The 21,808-nt window shown below is 44.4% G+C and overlaps 1 protein-coding gene across 1 annotated transcript; it reads left to right on the top strand.

The window, feature by feature from the left end:
• Positions 1–10,668: 10,668 nt before the first annotated feature.
• On the top strand, positions 10,669–21,808 carry adcyap1r1b (adenylate cyclase activating polypeptide 1b (pituitary) receptor type I). Its single transcript, XM_070909636.1, has 13 exons — positions 10,669–10,725; positions 15,294–15,396; positions 17,335–17,448; positions 17,749–17,852; positions 17,959–18,056; positions 18,950–19,082; positions 19,242–19,395; positions 19,499–19,559; positions 19,650–19,719; positions 19,809–19,900; positions 20,709–20,838; positions 21,123–21,164; positions 21,620–21,808. Exons 1-13 carry the CDS (start codon positions 10,669–10,671, stop codon positions 21,806–21,808), a joined length of 1,347 nt encoding a protein of 448 aa, XP_070765737.1.

Raw genomic sequence — 21,808 nt, 5'->3', positions numbered from 1 at the left:
TAGCACTTGTATTTACCATAGTACGCATGTTACTCTGCATTTTCCAGCCTTTGGGTAGTCATGTTATGATATGATAAGCTGCTAAAGACCTCCCTAATGACACATAGTGTGTAAATCTGCCAGTGTGTCTTATGGCGGGGTTACAGGCTTCAAAGCACAGAGACCAGAGTTGATTTAAGTTTCTCTGTTGATATAACAGTGACTCTGTTGACTTAGAGGGTTCGGTCTGCAGCTCACAAGCACTGAACATCAATCAATTAGGCACGCAAGGTCTTCTTTCTCCTTTCAGCTGTGCTGCAGAAATATCTGGGACCTGTGGATCTGTGCAGAGGCACCAGGTCAATAGCTTGCAGTTAAGGCGACACTTGTGATTGATCCAAACCTCAATAGCTCAGTTTCTCTAATTCCATCATTCCAGCATGATTAGGAATTAAATAGATGTGTTTTCTTGTGCAAATCTGAGCCCCGCCCCTCTGCTCTTTATGCTTTGATTGATTGTGTATGAGGGTTTTTCTGTCATCGTCACTTCTATGTGTCCAAAGGCTCTGACTGCATTGAGACCATTTTCTTTTTCTTAACTCTTTCTTTCCTTTCAGAGAGCCCCCCTCCCCCTCCTTCGCCTCGCCTTTACACACATCCTCACCCACCAACCCCCCATTCCCACCCCAACATCCCCAATTACCCCCCAGCTTCCAGCAGCACTCCACATCCCCTTGCATTGAAATTGGCCAGTTGCTATGGCAACCCCATACAGCAGCATATTATTCCCCTGTCAGAATTCAAAAGAGGATCAATTAGTGATGATGTCACTGCGTCAAGCGAACCACTCAAATCCTGATCACGATTCCTTCAGAGCGGCCAGCCGGGGCCGGTGTGTGTGTTAGTACATACGTGTGTGTGTGTGTGTGTGCTATTCTTGACACATATAGTGATCTGAGAATGAGGGAAAGTAAAAAAAGAAAAGCGAGGATTCGTTCTTCTCTCTGCAGCTCGGAGTGGAAGATGAAGGCAGACTTGTGGTGCCTGAGTCACCACTACACACTGTGTGGGAGGGCTGGATGATGGCAGGATGGGGAATACAAGTAGAATGAAATACACTGACTTTCAGCATGAGGGTTAGATTAAAAAGAGAAATCAGGTGCAGCTCAGGTGTTTGGTGCAGGAGAGGATCTTCATGAGAAAATTGGAAAAGGACAAAACAAGTTAAACGCACAAGTTAGCAGAAAGATGTGCTGCACGTCAAATACAGACCTCACTCTGCCGTCTCTCTGACGGTGCAAATGGACAAAATAACACACCTCCTTCTTCTGTAACCCTGCTACAACTCCGTCACCTCTTTCCTTCCACAGCAGAAGAACAAAGAGCGCTGAGATAAAGACGAAAGCAGAGAGAAGTGCTGTAACCTGTCCCAGTCACTGACCGCTGCAGATTATAATTGTACGTCTTATTTCTGGTAGATGTGTGTTCAGCCTCTCTTCCCAGAGGATTGACAGTTCTGCTTGTTTTTCATTCTGCTGCAGATAAGCAGAGTTTTACATCAATCACAGAGAGCAAGTGAGTAAGATAGAGAGAATATATTTTTAGAGCCGCTCTTCTAAAGTCCTCTTCTTCCTCCTCCTCTTTTAGTTCGTGCACCCTCACAACTGTTAGTAGTACGAGATTTAGATTCCCCAAAGCAGACGCAGAAAGAACGAATGCTTGACAAATTAAAGTAAAAGTCAACATAAAGTGTTGCGGTGAGAGTTTCAGTGCGACTTATCAATAGATTCTCCACAGAACAGGGAGGATGAACTCCATTATAAACTGTCTCTCTGCTCAGTGACCCCTCTGCTTTACAGATGAAGGCGTTGTTATTCTAGAAGAGACTCATCAGGTTCGTCTCATGTCTCTATTTTATTAACTTGTCTAAAGCTTAATAACAGTAAAGTTGAATTTCCCAGGTAGCTGTAAGGCTTCCTTCAGATTCGCCTGTGAGGAAACAGAATATGTTGATTTTAGATGTTAATCAGAAGCACAGAAGCTCACGTGCTCTTCACACGCTCATATTTTATTTCCTGGGAGTGAATAAAATGATGATGGTCGCTGTCCGTGGTCCTGATCTCTGTTTGAGTCTGATGACCTCAGGAACACACACACACACGCACACACACACACACGCACACACACACACACACACACACACACACACGCACACACACACACACTCCCTGCATGTTCCATCACATCACATCCATATCATTTTCTGTGTTGGATCTGGTGTGACTGGATTATTTATTCAACATAACCCGTTCATGTCTCGCATCTATCATGCAAAATTGGATTTGTGCTTCCTCGCGCGCTTGTGTGTGAGTGTGTGTGTGTGTGTGTGTGTGTGTGTGTGTGTGTGTGTGAGAGAGAGAGAGAGAGAGAGAGAGAGGGTTAGTTGAAATGCGCGGTGCATTCTTCTGTGGAGGGCGAAGCGAGCAGCCATCCGCAGGGCAGCACAATTGCTCGAAATATCTACAGAGATAATTCAACATTTATCGCGCGTGGGGAGGAAATCTGAATTCATTTCTCAATTTTCCTGCAAAAAACAAGGTCGTCGCATTTCTGTCCCGGTAGGAAGTCCGCTGCATTTTGTCCAATCTGCATGTTCGGCTGGAAGTTGTGTTGCCTGGAGCCACCGGGGAGTCTTGTTCCATCGCAGCCCCGTGAGGGCAGACCCGTCCCCTGCGGAGTGCGCAGCCTTCCGTCAGCCCGGAGGATCCACAGCGCCGGAGTTGAATTAGGAGAACACCGATACAATGGTAAGATTTTGCAAAAATGGATGAATTAGAATTGTGTTATCTCGAATTAAACATCACGTTTTTGCGCGAACGTTGATGCCTTGAAGGATGTTTGGGAGGAGAATGGAGATGAGCATGCCGGGATCTTGCGGCATGTGTCGGCTGGGCTCAGTGAGGAGGTTCCTTCCCTTCAGCTGCTCCTCACAGACATTAAGCATCGGCTGTGAGATTGCATTAATATATCGTCCGGCATTATTCGAGGAAAAGGGCTCATTGACACCCACAACATGCTCCTCATCGTATTGGCACATAGGGAGCCTGTATGTTTGTCTAAATGCACGAGGAGGCTCAACCCTTTCTAAGTCTTGTTTGTTTACTGAATAATACTGAAGAGGAGACTCAATGATATTTCATGCTTAGAGTCAATGTTGTGCTTTGGTGTAGATGCAAGTTTCCTTTTATGTCTATGTGTCATTCATACAGTCACGCATGCATTATAAGAGCAGTGGAGCCACATGCAGCAGGCCTGTAACATTTTGGCTTTTGCAGGAATGAAATCATCCAACAGTCGCGTTGACATCACCCTTTCTTTACACATTTAAGGATGTAGTATTCTGGTTCTTTTATTCTTGAAGATCGAGGCCTTTGGGTAAAAGCTGCGAGTGACCTTGTAATGCATCCTACTGTCACTGAATCACAATTGCTGCTTTTTCTGCTCTGCTGCTTGTGTTTGGACGCTTTGGGAGGGTTAACAGCAGTAAAAGGCCTTATTCAGTTATCTGCTCTGTGTGTTTGACAGAGGTGGGCTTCCTCTTAGTGCCTCTCTTCTGCTTAATGTTAATGAATGTTTATGTCTGGCCAAACAAAGTGTGTTAAAGGTGTGTGTCTGTCTACCTATTCCTGCCATGTCACCCATATCTGTCGGGTTTGATTGCTGCAGACAGATTGATAAAAACAAGGCCCATGTTGAGCTATTTGTTTACATTTCTGAATGCTCAGCTGCAGCCTCATTCATAAAGAGTGATGAATGAGTGGCACACCCGCCCTGAATCCTGATTCGAGGCCAAACAGGTGTTAAAAGTATGGTTTTACAAAAAAAAACAGAGATGAGATCAGTGCTTGCATTGACTCTCTGTGGGAGGTGTTTTCAAATCAAATCCTCCTGCTGAACATCTGAGATCTGTTTAAATATCCCAGCAGGTTTATCCAAAAAGACAACACTGTGTTTGCGATTCTGTTTTGTTTAAATTTACAGGTCACATCTGGTTCAGCACATCAGGCAAACCGCCGAATCCTGTTTAGATTTGCTTTATTTATGGAAGACAAACAATATGTCATTAATAGTGTTGCTGCTAAAACATTGGACAAAACATTCGCAGCATAAGAAAACAAGTATCAGGGAAGAGGTTTTCTGTCTCCCAGATCTCCGTGATGCTGACATTTAAATGGCCCAATTAGCCTTGTTGTGTTGGCTGGCCTGAGCAGCAGAGGAGAGAGAAAGTGAGGGAGGAGAGGACATTAGGCGTCGGGCCCAGTCTCAGCACGGCAACCTTGTAACACACCCAGTATCACGCATGAGCCGAGTGTCATTTAGTCACATCAAGGAGATCCAGTGATGATGCTGATGCAGAAAGCTGCACATTATAGGGAGTAACACTAGACTTGACCCCTTATATTTCCTTTATAGGACTATTTAATTATGTGTTATCTTTTTAATTTATATGAAACACTGACTGCATGTTCTGTATCCGCAGTTCATTGGTATATGATACTTACATACTGGGAGAACTCAAGGCACAATGGTACTTATAGCATTTAATCACCAAGTTAATTACTGAGATCTGGGAACGTGGTGTCATTGCTACAAAGAGGTCCGGCATGGCAAGAATCCTCTCTTTCACTTTGCACCTCTCTGTTCTGGGATTGCACAATAGAAGCCAATAGAAGAGTTTGTGGAGCTTTTCTGTTAGATTAAAGTAACAGAAAACCTGAACCAGTAACTTGTATGTTACTCAGGAGCTTCAGTTATCAATAAAGTCAAAGGTAACCTTTTAAAAATGGTGGTTTCTCTCTATTTGCCTGCTTTACCAGACATGTCGATGGGATGTCACAGTTTTGGCCACGTTCACAACAACAACAACATTGCTGGTCTGCGCGGTTGCAAAGTGGAGATGGACAGGATCATGGCCTGGGGCAGCAGAAGTGTAGTGTACTGAGCCAGAGGAAAACTGCATACATTTTTAATCTGGTGTCTCTGGCTAGATGTTTAAACTGGCCTAAAATCAAACAAAATGACATTTTGTTTCCCCATATATTTTCATTCCTTATTAGCGCACTAGTTTCCTGTAAGAGGGTCATGAAAAGTAAACCCTGTTACACTTGATCTCTGACTTGTACAGCAGTCTGGATCCACAGCAGGCAGTCAGCTCTAAAGAGATTATTTGGTCAGTTGGTGCTGGTGTTGAGCAACACGGTGCAGCCATGCAGGAGACGACGCTGTCTCACTGGGTCATGTTGGGAAACAGAGCACTCACAGGGCTGAGCTTCAGCTGCACAGCTCTGCCTCAACGCCCTGCTTCTGCTGCTTTTCTGTGTCATACCTGCTCGGCATATGACACAAGCCCCTCTGTCCTTTGGTCACAAAAAAGGAAGACTGTAGAAAAGAAGACACACAAATGAAGCAAATCATTGTTGAGTTAAAGCAGAAAGTCTCACAAAATGGAGATTTGTTCCATTAAATTCAATCCAACTTTTTGTGACTTAAGCCAACATACTGACAAGGAAGGGGGACGTTGAATTAAGATGGTGGTTTCATGTAAGTGTTCAACCAATGACCACGATCTTAAACTGCTGTGAACCTCACTGTGAAAAGGTTGCTTCCATGCTGTGACGGTCACACCAGCAGCCAGATAAACGGAGAAATAACTGGACACAGATAGAACATACTCAGTTATCTATTTGGAGTGCACACATTTATTCAACTTTCTCTGTCAATTTTGCTAATAATTTACTTAATTTTCAGGAAGTTCATTCAGTTTTCTTCGGGCGACCAGTTCCTGGGGGTTGCTGCTGGAGTCCCAGCTGCATCAGAGCAGCTTAAAAGGTGTTGACTGCCAATTGGATGACACCATGTTCCTCCTACATCATGGGGAGGGGCAGTGTTTTCTAGTTTTAGCATGTGGTTATTGTAGTTTGTTTAAATGGTTATGTCTTGTGTGTCTCAGTTTGGCAGGTCAGTTCTCTTCTGTTGGAGTTCAGTTCTGTTATGTTGACCTTTTGTCTTTTATGGGACCAGAATTATCAGGCGTTTTCGGACCAAACTGTCCTGGGGCCTTTTGTTCAGTTTGCATTCACGCTGAAGGGATGTAAGTTGGCCAGTTGTTGGTGTAGCAACGTCACACACAACATTTCGTTGTATTTCCCCCGTCACATATATGCTCAATAACGTCTGGACTTTTTAAGGGTACCGTTGCGAGCTGTTACAAAGGTTTTTAAAGATGGCGGCTGCCGGTGCTGCGTTGGCTCGTGTTCGACCAGTCAACGCACACTTATGTCACTCAAGGCTCCCCGTGTGCTGCAGGGTACCGACTCTACCGATGTTCTAAGAACTGCGATGGTTCACAGTTCTTCCAGTGCAAACACAATAAAAAGGGGCAGGATGCTCCAACAGTTCTTAGAACTATGAAAAAGCCAGGGGATCAACCCACCAACGCTGGGATTATTGGGCAACCAGCTCCACCTTCTTACACAAGCTCTTCACCAGTACATCAACTCTGTACAAATCTGTACTTGCTTGAGTAAATGGACTTGGCTACTTAATTCCTGGCTTGTTGTGGAGAGACTCGGACAAGATCTGGCTGTTCAGCTGCTCCTGGTATGCGTGTCTCTGAGGACGATGTGTGATGTTATTTTAACTATTGCTTTATTTTTCCAAAGTGTCTTTGCCTTGGTCTGGTGATTTCACAACTCCCCAATGAATTGTGGGAAAAACAGAACATAATGGGAGCGAGAAACCAGGACAGTTTTCAGACTCACTCTCCTTGTCTTCCTCCCACTCTCTCTCTCTCTCTGTAATAAGTGCACCTCCCTCTCCCTCCCCAAATAATGAAGACTAAGTCATGTCTCTGTATATTAATTCCTCCCATAATTCCTTGGGCTAAATATAGAGCCTGAGACTTGAGTGACTTACTGTGATATTCACTGGGAATTAGACAGTCCAGTGCTGGATTAACACATTAGATGATGATTCTTGAAGCAGCACGGAGAAGAATTTCTTCTAATTTCTTAATTTTTCTGAAGAAAGACGCAGTGGTAGCTGGATGAGAGGCAGAAAGAGTTTGAGGTTGAGGGTCTGTTAGTGAGTAGAGGAGGATAAGCCCGTGCATGCCTTTACTCTCCAGGCCACAACAGCTGTCAAAGCCTGACCAGAACACGTCCTGAGGGACGAAAGTGTCTCACCAAAAGCAAACATGAAAACGCACATCAAGGTGGCTCACTCCTTCTTCCTCTCCTCCGTCTTTCTCTACTTTCTCTCCATATTTTTCTTTCATTATCTCTCTAATGATGCGTCTCATCACAGAGTTTTCAAAGCTTTCCTCTCGTCAGAGCGGCAGCGTTATAGGTGAGTGATCATTAAGAAAGCCTGGCTCCTCTTTTCCCGCTTATTCCTGAGAGAAATAACTCCTCTCCTCCCGAGAGGAGTTATTCCCCTCAACAGAAACACCCACACACATTCTTAAGAAAGCCACTGATTTCAGCCTCTGTCCTCCTGCGTTTATCTTCCCCCTCTTGGTTCCAACTTCACACTGAAGTATTCATCAGCGCTATCGTGAACCTAAAGTAAAGACCGGCGTCTAAATGTTGAGTTTGGAGAGTGAACATGTTTGTGTGTTTCTTTAATTATGTGTGTGCTCTTTAGACGGAGCATCAAACATTACACACACTCAGGCTGACAGGGTTGAACATGAAAGCCGCTGAGACTCATTAAGCCACTGATTACAGCTCGGGGAGGAGAGTCCTGAGCAGCTGCTGTGCCAACACACACACACACACACACACACACACTTCCTGAACTTTTGTTTTATTTACTTGGATAACCATAAACCCTGTGTGTGTATCCATGTGCAGTATAACGCTGTGTGTTGTTATAGTGTGTGCTCATTCACATCTCACTGCAAACTGCAAACTGGACTGTTAATGTTATCCCGAGTCGAGGAGGTGTGACCTGGACAACATACGTGTGTGTATTTTAATACTCATTATTTAAAAAAACAAACAGTATTTGGGTTTATTGACTATTTGACACCTGAATATTTAAAGATACTATTTACAATGCAACCACTCGTACGTTTTCTCATCGTTTTACTTTTTACTTCATGTTTCCACAAGAGCGCTTTCTTAAGCGCTACAAACCCCACGCATTATACGTGATGTATCACACTCCTCACACACACACACACACACACACACACACACACACACACACACACACAGAGCTAGCTAACAGAGCACAACAGGTGGAGCCGAGTGGAAATACAGCAGATACAGCAGGCGATGAGACCAGTATACGACCAGCGAGGGCAAACTAGACACACAGAACACCAAAAGAACGCTGCACATTTTCCTGAGTCGTCCTAAACGGCATGTTAGTCTGCCCCGACCGCTTAGGAGTCAAAGCACGCCAACATGTTCAGAGGTTGGTTGTTCCATGGAGGGGTAATAACGTTATTGGTGGGGCTGCAGCCCAACTGGCATCCATCATATACTGTATTAAATACAGTAAATGGTCATATGGTATATTTGGCTTATTACTTAATAACACTCTTCATCTGGATCATTGTGAGCCCATAAAGCGTCAACAGTGGAAGCAGCAGTAAACTTGATTTGATGGATTTGCCCTCAGGCGGTCGAGTGTGGGAGGTGTCTGCAGGTCCAGGCTGCCTTGTTGGAGTGTGGTCACAGTATCTGTGCAAATAAATCCATTCACTTAAATCGAAGCCCGCATGACTGATGAACGGGCGGGGTGTCCGTAGCCCCCCGAAACCGTCAAGTTCTTTGAAAGAAAGTTGGCACGGAGGGTCTGGCCCATTTGATCTGATCATTTTCTTCAATTATTGAAAGAAAAATTGACTTTGTAGAAAGATTATTTTTATATTTCTTAGGTCTGTGTTTCCTGCTTCAGTGCGACCTGCAGCTGCTCTTCACCTGCCTCTCAGGTCAGACTTCACCTTTGATTTAATGAGCGAATGAGCACCTACTTCCTCTTACACAGAGGACGTCAATCGAGTAGGCGGTCCTTCAGTGGGGCCCAGACCACCTCAGAATGTGGTCTGAGGTGGGTGCATTTCACACCTGGTATTAGAGCTGTCCACTCGTGATGGGATCACCCCGGACGGATGTTAATATCAAGTGTAAAAAGGGCCTTCGAAAGGAACTTTGACTTCTAATTTCATGGCAAGTGCTTCACTTGTAGTTTAGCTTTCTCTTTGTATAAACACACTCACACACACTGAGACGACTCACACTGTGGCAGGACGAGATACCATCAGTGTTTTCTAACATGTGAGTGTTTTTTCCCTCAGAAATGAATTAAGCAGTTTGTGCTCGAGCACTCACCGTGAAAGCTTTTCTATGGACGAGCATCAGCAGCCATTACGGCGGCCTTGGCAAAGCTGCAGACTCTCATTCATGTTGTATCTTGTTTTGTTATTTTTCTGTTGTTTGTGTGTGTGTGTGTGTGTGTGTGTGTGTCCTTCTGTGACTTACAAAATATGAATGAAGGTACTGTTTGTGTGGAGCTGTAACGCATTAATATTCAGTGTGCATTCTACTGAGTTTAGTTTTCATGAAGGTTCATGTACATTATGAAATATAAGGGAGTCTATTTACAGTAGAGCAGGAGAAGGAGCAGAAGGAGGTTCCAGGTCCACGTGGTTCAGTTCAGTTCCAAACTCAGCAGCTCTCTCAGCTGTTGCTCCTGACAACGGCAGGGGGAGGGGCTTGGATGCTGGCAGGGTTTTGGTGGAGCAGGAATGCCAAGCTCTCCTTGTGGGACAAGGCCCGAGTGCTCCTGCTACTTGGCTTTACTCGTGCGAACGCTCCGGGCCTGCAGAGTCCGGCTGCATCCGCGAGGACACGCAGATACATGCAGACACGCCACTCGATGTCATTCGATAGGCTGACGATAACTTTGTAATGTGTTTTCAAACTGCATTTCAGTGTAAATTCAGCAGCAGCTCAGTCCTCCTGCGATTCTTCAAAGACGAGGAAATGTCGCCGTGACAAAAGCACAGCTGCAACAAACATTATCGACTAATCTGCCGGTTGTTTTTGTGATATTTGATCAATCACATAAGACAAAGAAAGCTGGAACTCTCTCTCTCCTTATCAGTTATCAAAGTAACAATTAATTATCTGTCAATCAGCTAAATGATTAATCGACCAGTCGTTTCAGCTAAAAACACTACGTGGTTAACTTGTTGGGATCACACGCTGTGTTTGTTTGAGTAAAAGATTAGCAGGATGTCTCGAAGGCTGATCCAGGAATTTTGAAAGTCTTTCCAAACACTGTGATTTCATTTGCGTTTTTCTCATGAACTACTGCCCTCAGCTAACGGGGAAGAGAATCCAGCACATGTCCCACGGACGTCTACCAGACCTGGTTCCAGACGCAGATGATGATATTTCTAAACATTTTCAGTGATTAAAATGAGTTATGAAGTTAAAATTAAAGTTTACAGAGATTATATATATATAATATATTGTAATATTGTAATGTAACGTAATGTCCAGGTGAGATATGATGTTGACATACTGTCTCTTCATTTTCAGATCCTGAGGTGAGCCGACGTCCGTCTGTCCAGCTGTCAGCGTTCAGAGGAAACTCCTGACTGAGAAACACAAAATGTCTGCCGCTAACATCAGCCCGCTGGTCCTCGCCCTCCTCCTGCTCTTACCCTCGGTGAGCCGATTTAAATCCTTTCTTCTTCCCGTGAAGGATGAAATGTCGATGTGGCTTCAGTTTCTGCGTGTTTGAGAAAGCAAACAGCAACAGGTGGAAGTGCACGAACACATTCAGCTAACAGGGTGGAAACAGGCCTGATCCTCATGCAGTCGTTCACACAGCTAAAGTCACCATATGGAGTCTGCATCAATAATTCACTGATCAGCGTGTGGCAGCAGCGATAGATAAGGACGCCTTCTCATCACTTCTTCAACGTTCAGTCAACGTTCAGTCAACGTTTAGTCAACGTTCAGTCAACGTTCAGTCAACGTTCAGTCAACGTTCACTCAAAGTTCAGTCAACGTTTAGTCAACGTTCACTCAATGTTCAGTCAACGTTCACTCAACGTTCAGTCAACGTTCACTCAACGTTCACTCAACGTTATTCCTGTCTGTTAAACCTGGGAGGAAGGAGAAGGTTGCCAGACTCCTCCTCTCCTCTCATTACTCCTCCTCACCCCTCCTCTCATCTCCCCTCTCCTCACTTCTCCTCACTCTTCCTCACTCCTCCTCTCCCCTCCTCTCCTCACTCCTCCCTTCGTCTCCTCACTCCTCCTCACCCCTCCTCTCATCTCCCCTCTCCTCACTTCTCCTCACTCTTCCTCACTCCTCCTCTCCTCACTCCTCCTCACCTCTCCTCTCCCCTCCCCTCCTCTCCTCACTCCTCCTCACCCCTCCTCTCCTCACTCCTCCTCACTCCTCCTCGCCCCTCCCCTCCTCTCCTCACTCCTCCTCACTCCTCCTCTCTCCTTACTCCTCCTCACTCCTCCTTTCACCTCTCCCCTCCTCTCCCCTCCTCTCCTCACTCCTCCCTACTCCTCCTCACCCCTCCCCTCCTCTCCCCTCCTCTCCTCACTTCGTCTCCTCACTCCTCCTCACCTCTCCTCTCCCCTCCCCTCCTCTCCTTACTCCTCCTCACCCCGCCTCTCCCCTCCTCTCCTTACTCCTCCTCACTCCTCCTCTCCCCTCCTCTCCTCACTCCTCTTCACTCTTCCTCACTCCTCCTCACCCCTCCTCTCCCCTCCTCTCCTCACTCCTCCTCACTCCTCCTCTCCCCTCCTCTCCTCACTCCTCCTCACCCCTCCTCACCCCTCCTCTCCTCTCCTCTCATCTCCCCTCTCCTCACTCCTCCTCTCCCCTCCTCTCCCCTCCTCTCCTCACTCCTCCTCACTCCTCCTCACCTCTCCTCTCCTCACTCCTCTTCACTCTTCCTCACTCCTCCTCACCCCTCCTCTCCCCTCCTCTCCTCACTCCTCCTCTCCCCTCCTCTCCTCACTCTTCCTCACTCCTCCTCTCCCCTCCTCTCCTCACTCCTCCTCACTCCTCCTCACTCCTCCTCTCCTCACTCCTCCTCACTCCTCCTCACCCCTCCTCACTCCTCCTCACTCCTCCTCTCCCCTCCTCTCCTCACTCCTCCTCACCCCTCCTCTCCCCTCCTCTCCCCTCCTCTCCTCTCCTCTCCCCTCCTCTCCTCACTCCTCCTCCTCACTCCTCCTCACCCCTCCTCTCCTCACTCCTCCTCTCCCCTCCTCTCCTCACTCCTCCTCACTCCTCCTCACCCCTCCTCTCCTCACTCCTCCTCACTCCTCCTCACCCCTCCTCCCCCCTCCTCCCCTCTCCTCCGTGAAAAGCTGTGAGGAAGGTGATCTCTTATAACTGTTGTTAAATGTGAGTCATCGCCCTGAAGTGTCGTCTGAGAAACTGAGGGATGAGGTTCAGAGAAGATGGTGGACGACAACAAGAGGTATGAAAGAGGGGGAGGCAGAGAGGGAAGTATTATATATATACAATATAATAATAATATAATATATATGTACACAGCATACAGTATATTAGACTCCTCGCAGATGTTAAGTACAGATGTTTGGGCTCAATCAGAACATTTAGATTCAGTGATGAACTGTCGTGAAATGGATCTCCTGGATTAAAAACTTTGCAATTTTTCTCCCAAAGTTGAAGTTTGTTGTTGGAGCAGCTGATATCAGCACAGCTCAGAGAAGATGTCTAACCTTCATCAAATACACATTTCAAAAAGTAATACGTTAAGAAACACATGACAAAGGTCATTGGGAGGTGTTGGTAGTGGATGATGGGGGTACAAAGCTCTGGATGGGGGAAGGGACGGTGGGAATGTTTGTAGTTTTGTGGTAAATTTACCTTTTTTTTTGTTTAGTTTGACAAAAATGTATATTGCAGCTCATCCTCAAAAACCAATTAAATGCACTGATGTCAGCATCCAAAATGGTGTTATACTGAAGTATCACTGAACACTGAGCAGGATATATTTATCTATATAATTTATATTTATATATTGTATGACACACACACAGTCATGTACATGTACTGTGAAGCTGATCATGCAGGGCGAACACAGGTTGACCTAATTGGATATAGTGAAGTGATTTAGGGCAGACAGATATGATATAATTAGTCACAGGAGGTTACACAGCAGATCTGTTCTTTAAACTTTCTAAGACTCACACACTGCGTTTGGCTTTCCTGCTGCTCCAAACACACTTCGAATTAACTTCATATGCACTTAATCTGCTTTAATGACTGATGTTCGCTAAAATAATGAAGCAGAGACTTTAAACACTTAGATATGGTTAACATTGGTCCATGTATCACTCCAACTCCATGATCAATCAATGCACAGAGGTGACCCACATGTTTCTTTAGCCTGAAACCTCCAACACATCCGCAGGTGTTCCCACTTATCTTACCTGATTAGACCTTTCCTCACTTCTGGTACCTCGAACATGCAGTATTCTGTCTGATCTGTTGGTAAATGTTTGTTTGGCCGTACTTGTAGTGTCATTAGGTTTTGTGTATCAAATACATTCAGTTCCAGTTTGCTTCAAGCTACAGAAGCAACCGCAAACATTCACAAAATGTCTGTTATCAGTGGCGTCTGCGGTGTGTGGATTCTTGAATGCACTGGTGTTGCAAAGCACTGTAATTCACACAACATTTACAGACTGATCAGGGAAGTAAGCAGAAATATACAAGCTGCCAGTCCTGCAGTGAAATCAGAAACTTAGCTTCTGCAACGCGAAAAAACTAAACTGAATATCCGCATAGATGTATGTTTTTTGGCTGATTGGGAGCAGCTGAACAAGCTGTAAACACAAACAATCACCTTTTTAAAGTTGTAACTGCTAAATGTTAACGAGCGATTGTCCACTTACACGTCCGGCAGATATGATCCGTCGTGGTTTCCACCAACTGCTGAGGAAAATATGTGGATGTTTCACTTTCCTCACCAGCTAGTCGCTCACTTCGTCTGTCTGTCCTTTCGGTGCTGGATGTTTAACAGAGCTGCTGTTGGAAACTGTTCAGACTGAACAACAACAGTGAAGTTGAGGGCTGGAAAACCAAAACAACAAGCTGAAAGACACTAAAACACGAGCAGAGTGGGGAACTGCAAAGTCGGGCGACACAACATTGATATAAAATCATTGATTTGTGCAGCTTTAAAGCTGAAGGCTGACACTACTGATTCATGTAATCTATTACGGAGGTACAAAGCAATATTCTAAAACAAAATATTCCCTCTCCAAACCCAATAATGTGACAAAACTAGTGTTTACAATATCTAACGAATGGTGTAAGTTGGAATAACATCCACAAACACATCACAGCGATCCAGAGAACATCGTCATCAATCCAACCATCTGCTAGCGTATTCAGTTCAGCTGTATCACTGCAGAAATGATGCTGTTTCTAGAGAGTGCAGCACATAAATCATCAGCATCATGGATACAGATTTGTGTGTGGACACTTGTTCCACACGATGCCCCCAAACTGCAGCGTCTCTATTGCTCTGGTAAATCTTGGTGCATGAATCCCAAGCGAGGGCTGTTGACGTCAGCGGATAAACGCTCAACTGCTCCTCTGCTCCACCTCATAAAGCCGTGACGTGGCGTCTCCCAGACTGACGCCAACACAGAGACACAAGATCGTATTCTCACCGGACACACACCTCCATCGCTACCCCCCCCCCCCCCACCCAGCATCAGCCCAGCATTATGCAACTGTCAGAGGGGCTACGTAGGAGGCGTCTCTGCATGTGACCTCCGTGTCTGGAGTCGCAGCTCTGGGATTCTGGCTGTCGCTGTGATCTCTGGCCTCGATTGTGTGCACAAGTTTAAACAGTCTTCTCTGTGTGTCGGTTCTGAACAGATGGGAGTAACGCCTGGCACGGTCCAGTGTGAAAAGTGCACGTCTGAAAGCCTTTACTGCCTTGTTTTCATTAGAATAATGCCCCTCCTCTGGGTCAGTTAGCATGGGGAGAGTGCCAGCAGCTCTGGAATGGTTTGTTTAATTGGTTGAGTGTTTAAACAGATCCCAGAGCTAAGACCTCTCCCACACTGTGGTGTGAACCGCATGGTGAAGCTAATGAAGCAGCCTCTTCCATTTTACCTCTGGGTCCTTCCTCTCTGCTCTGATGTAATCTTCAGGCACTTGACTTTCTCTTTCTCTCTGTGTGGTGTGTTTATTTCTGTCTGTCTGTGTGTTGTTTTCCAGGTTTCGAGCCAACAGGTGCCCTCAAACTGTGTGATCCAGAGGGAGCAGGAGAAATGCATGGAGATGATGGCCTCGGACGACCCTGGGAACGATCCAGATTTTGGTAGGTTGTTTTTTTTTTTCGAGTGTGTGTTTGTTTAGCCTTTAATCCCTTCCCCTCATGCTAACCCCTCTTTTGTTGTAACAGTTTTCAACACGGGCTAATTAAAATAAAAAAAAAAAGAATAAACACAGAGATTAAATACAAGAATATCTTAAGGGCCTCCGTATTAATGAGCGATGAGAGATAATTCTACAACTTGTAGTTGACTCTGACCTGCTTGTCTGCAAAGAGAGATCATTAAAAGACTCCAACAGAGAAATACATTCTTTTGTTTCACTCTGTGGCTCTTTCTCCAGAGGGGACGAGGCTTTCGCTGGCAGCATCTCGTGATGATGATTCCTCAAATTAAAGTTGATCAGTGAGACAGTGAGTGGCAGGCGTCTCTCTGGCTGATTATACGATGAATGAAGGGAAGATCAGACTGAGACGGCCAATTTGGTGCCATTTCTCCTTCTTAACCTTGTTTGCAAGTCTCTTTTTGGTTTGGAGAGTCTCTCCAAAAACAGAGGTACGAGGCGTAAAATGACTCTTCTGCTGCGTGGGATGAACATTGGCCACTTGTGCCAATCATCAGAAGGCCACAGTGAAACAGACACCATGCAGGACAAACAATAGTCTTCAGAGGTGTTGTTTAAAGATAAACTGCATGAAGGTTAAGTTTGCATTGGTACAACTTCAACTTGGATTCAATTACTATCACAGTGGCTGTCTCAGTCATATATGCATTATGATTAGTGATCTACTTTAGCCATTCATCCATTACGTTTCTGCTCACCTGCTAATTAGTTTTCACGCTCTCTCGTGGACTCAATATGTGGAGATATTTAAAAAATCTGACTAATAAAGATAAAAGTGCAGAATCTGAACTGTTAAATTCAGCTTGATTTCTTTTAATTATATTAAATGACAAAGCATGAATGTGTTTGAGGAGAGGGTTTCAAATATGTCTCTCAGTCATGATGCTCTCAAAATAGATCAAACCCATTTGAGTGGTCATTAGATGAATTAGAAAGCCAGTTGCGGTGTTGCGCCACCTGCTGGACAGAACAGGTAACACAGTGTCAAAATAAGTAGTAGTAAAATGTTGCTCAGTGTCTTATTTGACTGTGATGATGTTCACATCAGACATTTAGCTTGTGTTTTTGTGGTATTTTCTTTTATCTTGTGTGATAAGTTGAACAAAATTGTCAAACACAGTTAAAACATCTCAGAAAGCTTTATTTTTTCCAGTCCCAAAGAGTGCAAAAGTCAAAAGGATACAATACTAATGTGATGTTATACAGATGTGATTTAGCCTATGAATGCTTGCCAATAAGTTTATCATGAGGTACAGTAGCTTGTCAGGTGGTTTATCTGCACAGGAAACACACGAGATGTAGTTACACACACAGAGCAGAGCTGGTTAACTAAGTCATAAACTCAAATCAGACCTGTGTACGCACCATTAATCCAAACCCACGCGAATGTTCCCAATATCTCAGCTATGATTTAGGCATTTTTTTCATTGCTTCACATATAAACTGATTTTCAGAATGCAGGGAAGTGTATTCCAGTAACTTATCATCACACATAAAATGCATAATAATATCTCCTTTCTCTGTTTCTCTCTGTCTTTCTCTTTCATTCCTGATGCTTTTATGAAATTGTGTTTGAAATTAAGAACACGATGCACAGGCTGTACCAGCAGGAAGTGATAAATAGAATAATTGAATGTGTTTACTTCCAAATCGAGATTTAAATAGAAAGACGTTCATTCATAATGGCTGCTGGCACGGAAGCTGACATTTCAGCTGCCATATGAACATTTCAAGGATCTGTGACTTTGGAATAATGATAAAGGAGTTGCAGGTGGGCCTTTTTTTTCTTCTGAAAATGAACATATGGCTTTTTAGATTGAAACGGTCACTGTGTGTGCGCGTCCACCTGTTGTGTCCTCAGGCTGTCCGTGGATGTGGGACAACCTGACGTGTTGGCGGCCTGCCAGGATCGGTGAGGAGGTCAAAGTCAACTGCCCCGAAATCTTCTCTCAGTTCATGAGCGAAGGAGACTACGGTCAGTTACTAAGGACTTCCCAAACACGGTTACCATTAGCAACGCTTTCTGTTGACTGTGTTGGCCTCCTGAGGCTCCCTGTTCACAGCACCTTGTTGCAGTGCGGAGACGATACTGTGTGATGCCCCTTCAGTGAATTGCAGATTTGAAATTTGAAATGTAAAAATGTAAAGATGTGCATGATTTTGGAGGCGAACTCGTACCTTAACTCACGGTCTCACCGAAATAATCATGTTCGAGGTTCTGCTTCTCCTCCTGTCTGTGTTTGCTATAATCAAACCAAGTGTCCCGTGTCCACAGAGCTGGGGAAGGTGAGTCGTAACTGCACTGAGTTCGGCTGGTCAGAGACCTTCCCTCATTACATCGACGCCTGCCTGTACGAGGAGGGAAACAGCAGCCACTCGGTCAGTAAATCGCTGAGTCTGCAGCTGCGTCAGATTCAAGCTTTCAGTTTTTTATATGAAAAACACAGTTTGTTCAGGTTTTGCTGTGCTTGTGTTTCCACTTCAGGACATGTACTATGTGTCAGTGAAGGCCCTGTACACTGTGGGCTACAGCACCTCTCTGGTCTCCCTCACCATGGCCATGGTCATCCTGTGCAGGTTCAGGTGAGGCGTCAGGTGGTCCTGGATGATACTGCAGCTGCGTCTCACACACACACACACACACACACACATGAAAACATGAAGGAGGAGAAGTGGAGGTTGTTCTTTCTTTCTTTCTTCTAGATATCTGGTTGTGTGTGTTATGATGAGGACATCCCTGTCAAGACGAGCTATGAATAACGTTTTTCAAAAAATGTCAAAAATTTCAAAGTGTTACTGAAGTATTTTAATACATAAAATAAATCGTGTTTTGCTTTAGTTTTATTTACATGTTCATTTATATAAAATAGTTCTGCTCAAATTTATAGAAATGCACTGATAAAGCATTCCACACACAAGCTTTAAGTACTAATAATACTACAATTGGTACTACCAGTACTGCTGCTGTCGTTGCAGTACTGCTACCACCAATATTATTACTGCTAACACTGCTACTACCACTTACAATACTACTGCTGCTGCTCTACTACCACCACTATAAGTGTTAGTACTACTGATACACCACTGATACTGACACACTTCTCCTACTGCTACTATTGGACTACCACTGCTATTCTGGTATTTCTACGACTACAATTACTACCACTACTACTATTACTATTGCTGCAACTGCTGCTGCTGCTACCACTACAACTACTACTACAGTACTACTACTATTACTGCAATTATCAGCACGCCTGCTACTACTGCTGCTGCTTTGTAATCTCAACTACTGCTGCTATGTGTTAGCTAATAGTGTACTGAACACGAACTGCAGTAAAACGCAGTATTGGTGTTTATCGATGAATAACAACAGTACAAACATGTCAGAGTATCGTTCCTGTGCCTGCAGTGCTTTTCTTTAATGAAAGTTTGTACGATATTCAGCACGTTTCACGTCTGTTTCATCTTCTCAGGAAGCTGCACTGTACCAGAAACTTCATCCACATGAACCTATTTGTGTCGTTCATCTTGAGAGCTATTTCAGTCTTCATCAAAGACGGCGTGCTGTACGCCAAAGAGGACAGCGAGCACTGCTTCATACACACTGTGAGTAGCACACACACACACACACACACACACGGCCACAATGCTCTCTCTTCTCATGCTAACAGGCAGCAGATGATTTTGAGTTTGAACACTAAACATCTTGCTCTCAGTCTCTTCTGACATCTTCCCTTGTGGCCTCTGTCTTTTCTCTCCTTGAAGCTGGAGTGTCGAGCAGTGATGATATTCTTCCATTACTGCGTCCTTTCCAACTACTTCTGGCTCTTCATCGAGGGTCTGTACCTCTTCACGTTACTGGTGGAGACCTTCTTCCCTGAAAAGAGATACTTCTACTGGTACATCATCATCGGTTGGGGTGAGACTAGATTTCTTACCTGATCAGATGGATATAATCCCGACAGTGGATTCATCGTTATCAATGTTTGTGTCATGTTTTCATGATGTTCATGTCACAACAGGAACCCCCACGGTGTGTGTGACCATCTGGGCGGTGCTGAAGCTACACTTTGATGATATAGGGTCAGTTACGAGCAGCAGCGTTTAGCTTCGTGTTGAAGCTTGTCTGATGATGGGACTGAACGTGTTGTTTTATGGCCCTTTTTCTCTCAGGTGTTGGGATATGAATGACAATGCTGCCATCTGGTGGGTGATTAAGGGACCTGTGCTGGCTTCAATTATGGTACGTTATCACTCCGAGTAATGAGGACATAAAGACTATCCTTCCGTTACACATGTAGATATATATATCTATATATTTTTATTCCACAGGTCAACTTTGTGCTCTTCATTGGCATCATCATCATCCTGGTCCAGAAGTTACAGTCCCCAGATATCGGTGGAAATGAATCCAGTATTTACTTGTAAGTCATTTCACATTTACTTTTCATTAAAGTAAAATGTTTGCAATTACACTAATCATTTCAAGATGACTGTGAAGATCAGTTGTTGTGAGGTCACTGTTCTGTTGATCTAATCTGTGTTTTCAGTTACTTTTAGTTTTCTACTCTTTGTATGCGCTCCTCACTCACGTCTTCACTGCTGTCGCAGTTGTACTATTAATGTTTTCTAATTGTTTTGGGTCCTCATGATCAGATCAGGACCAGGTGACAGTCTGTGACAAGCCTGTGTAGTTAAGAGTACAAACAAACCTCACAGAAAAAAAGAGGTTTAGGAGGAGAATACGAATATATATATATATATATTTCACCAGGCCGGCTACTGTAATGTAATTACTCAAAATAAAAACATAATATTCATATCACTGTGTATAAGCTCTTCACAGTCATAGCCATGAATATTCCTGATGTGAGGAAATATATAAAAATGATCTATATCAAATCCCACATAGATCAGTTAATATAATATGTGAAATGCAATAATCTTGTTTTTCCAATCCTCTTAGTTTCAGTAATTAATGGACTGATTTTACAGTTGAGGACTAGTGATGTCCATCTGTTGAAAATACCCATAAAGACAGATAGTGTGGGAGCAGCTGTCCTGCACTCATGCTTCCATTTTTAGATTTCCATGACTGGATGATTAAGCCAAAAAAGTGTAGTAGACAGAATATTGTCTCACCTGTGTGTGCTGATTCTAACACACATACTGCAGTCCAGTCCTGTCATCGTGTGTGTGTGTGTGTGTGTGTGTGTGTGTGTTGTTCTGCAGGAGGTTGGCCCGCTCCACTCTGCTGCTGATTCCTCTGTTTGGGATCCACTACACTGTGTTTGCCTTCTCCCCTGAGAACGTCAGCAAGAGAGAGCGTCTGGTGTTCGAGCTCGGCCTCGGATCCTTCCAGGTGACTGTTTCTCCCCCTCGGCTTGGATTTAGAAAAAGACAATCTGTGTACAAACTGTGGGAAATTCATTTACAGTAACAGCCAGCGAAGGAATGATGAGGATATTAGCAGAAATGTAAACCTGAGATTTTGACTCAAGAACCAAGCTCTCAAGAACCAAGCTCTGGATATCAAAAATAAATTAAAAACATACATAAACATTATTATGACGGTGCATGTGTGAGCAGCTGTTTTACAGTAGCTCTGTTTTTGTCTCATGCTCCGGACCCTCTGTGTCTCTTCAGGGCTTCGTGGTGGCCGTCCTCTACTGCTTCCTGAATGGAGAGGTAAACCTCCTTTACAACAGTTACTGACACCTTTATACCAGTTTTCTGAATGCACTTCATTGCATTTCATTAAAGATACAGAACCACATTACTGATAAACAGCATATCCATAAGGGATAGATGAGGTTTGAAATATCTTGAGTTGTTTGGATGAGGCTCATCATGTACATTTTTTTATTATTACATATGGACAAATATCATATATCACATATATATGATATAATATAATATTTCTTCACATCCGATTGTCTTAGCTTATTCTTGAGACAGGATTTGATTTGGGTGTGTGGGGACATAAAAGCTGAATATTAGTTTAAGCCAACTTCAGAAATAAATGTAAAACGATGGACCTTAAATATAGTAGAGTCAGAGATAGAGTGAGACTGAGGGACAGTGAGTTTGTCTCTTTCCAGCGAGGTCCATTAATAATGACCTTGTGAAGTATATCCCTCAAGGTGCAATCGGAGATCAAGAGGAAATGGCGCAGCTGGACGGTGAACAGGTACTTTGCTGTGGACCTGAAGCACCGGCATCCTTCGCTGGCGAGCAGTGGGGTGAACGGGGGCACGCAGCTGTCCATCCTCAGCAAGAGCAGCTCACAGATCCGCATGTCCAGCCTGCAGGCCGAGACCCCGGCCACCTGA

This window comes from Enoplosus armatus, chromosome 7 (assembly GCF_043641665.1).
Source record: "Enoplosus armatus isolate fEnoArm2 chromosome 7, fEnoArm2.hap1, whole genome shotgun sequence".
In the NCBI taxonomy this organism is placed as follows: Eukaryota; Metazoa; Chordata; class Actinopteri; order Centrarchiformes; family Enoplosidae; genus Enoplosus; species Enoplosus armatus.
Note: the sequence above shows the minus strand (reverse complement) of the source record. Positions and strands in the feature narration are given on the sequence as shown.

Coding starts and splice junctions, on each gene's coding strand:
- adcyap1r1b (XM_070909636.1), top strand. CDS start 10,669: ATGTCTGCCGCTAACATCAGCCCGCTGGTCCTCGCCCTCCTCCTGCTC. Junction 19,901..20,708: donor AATGAATCCAGTATTTACTT/GTAAGTCATTTC, acceptor GTTGTTCTGCAG/GAGGTTGGCCCGCTCCACTC. Junction 20,839..21,122: donor TCGGCCTCGGATCCTTCCAG/GTGACTGTTTCT, acceptor GTGTCTCTTCAG/GGCTTCGTGGTGGCCGTCCT.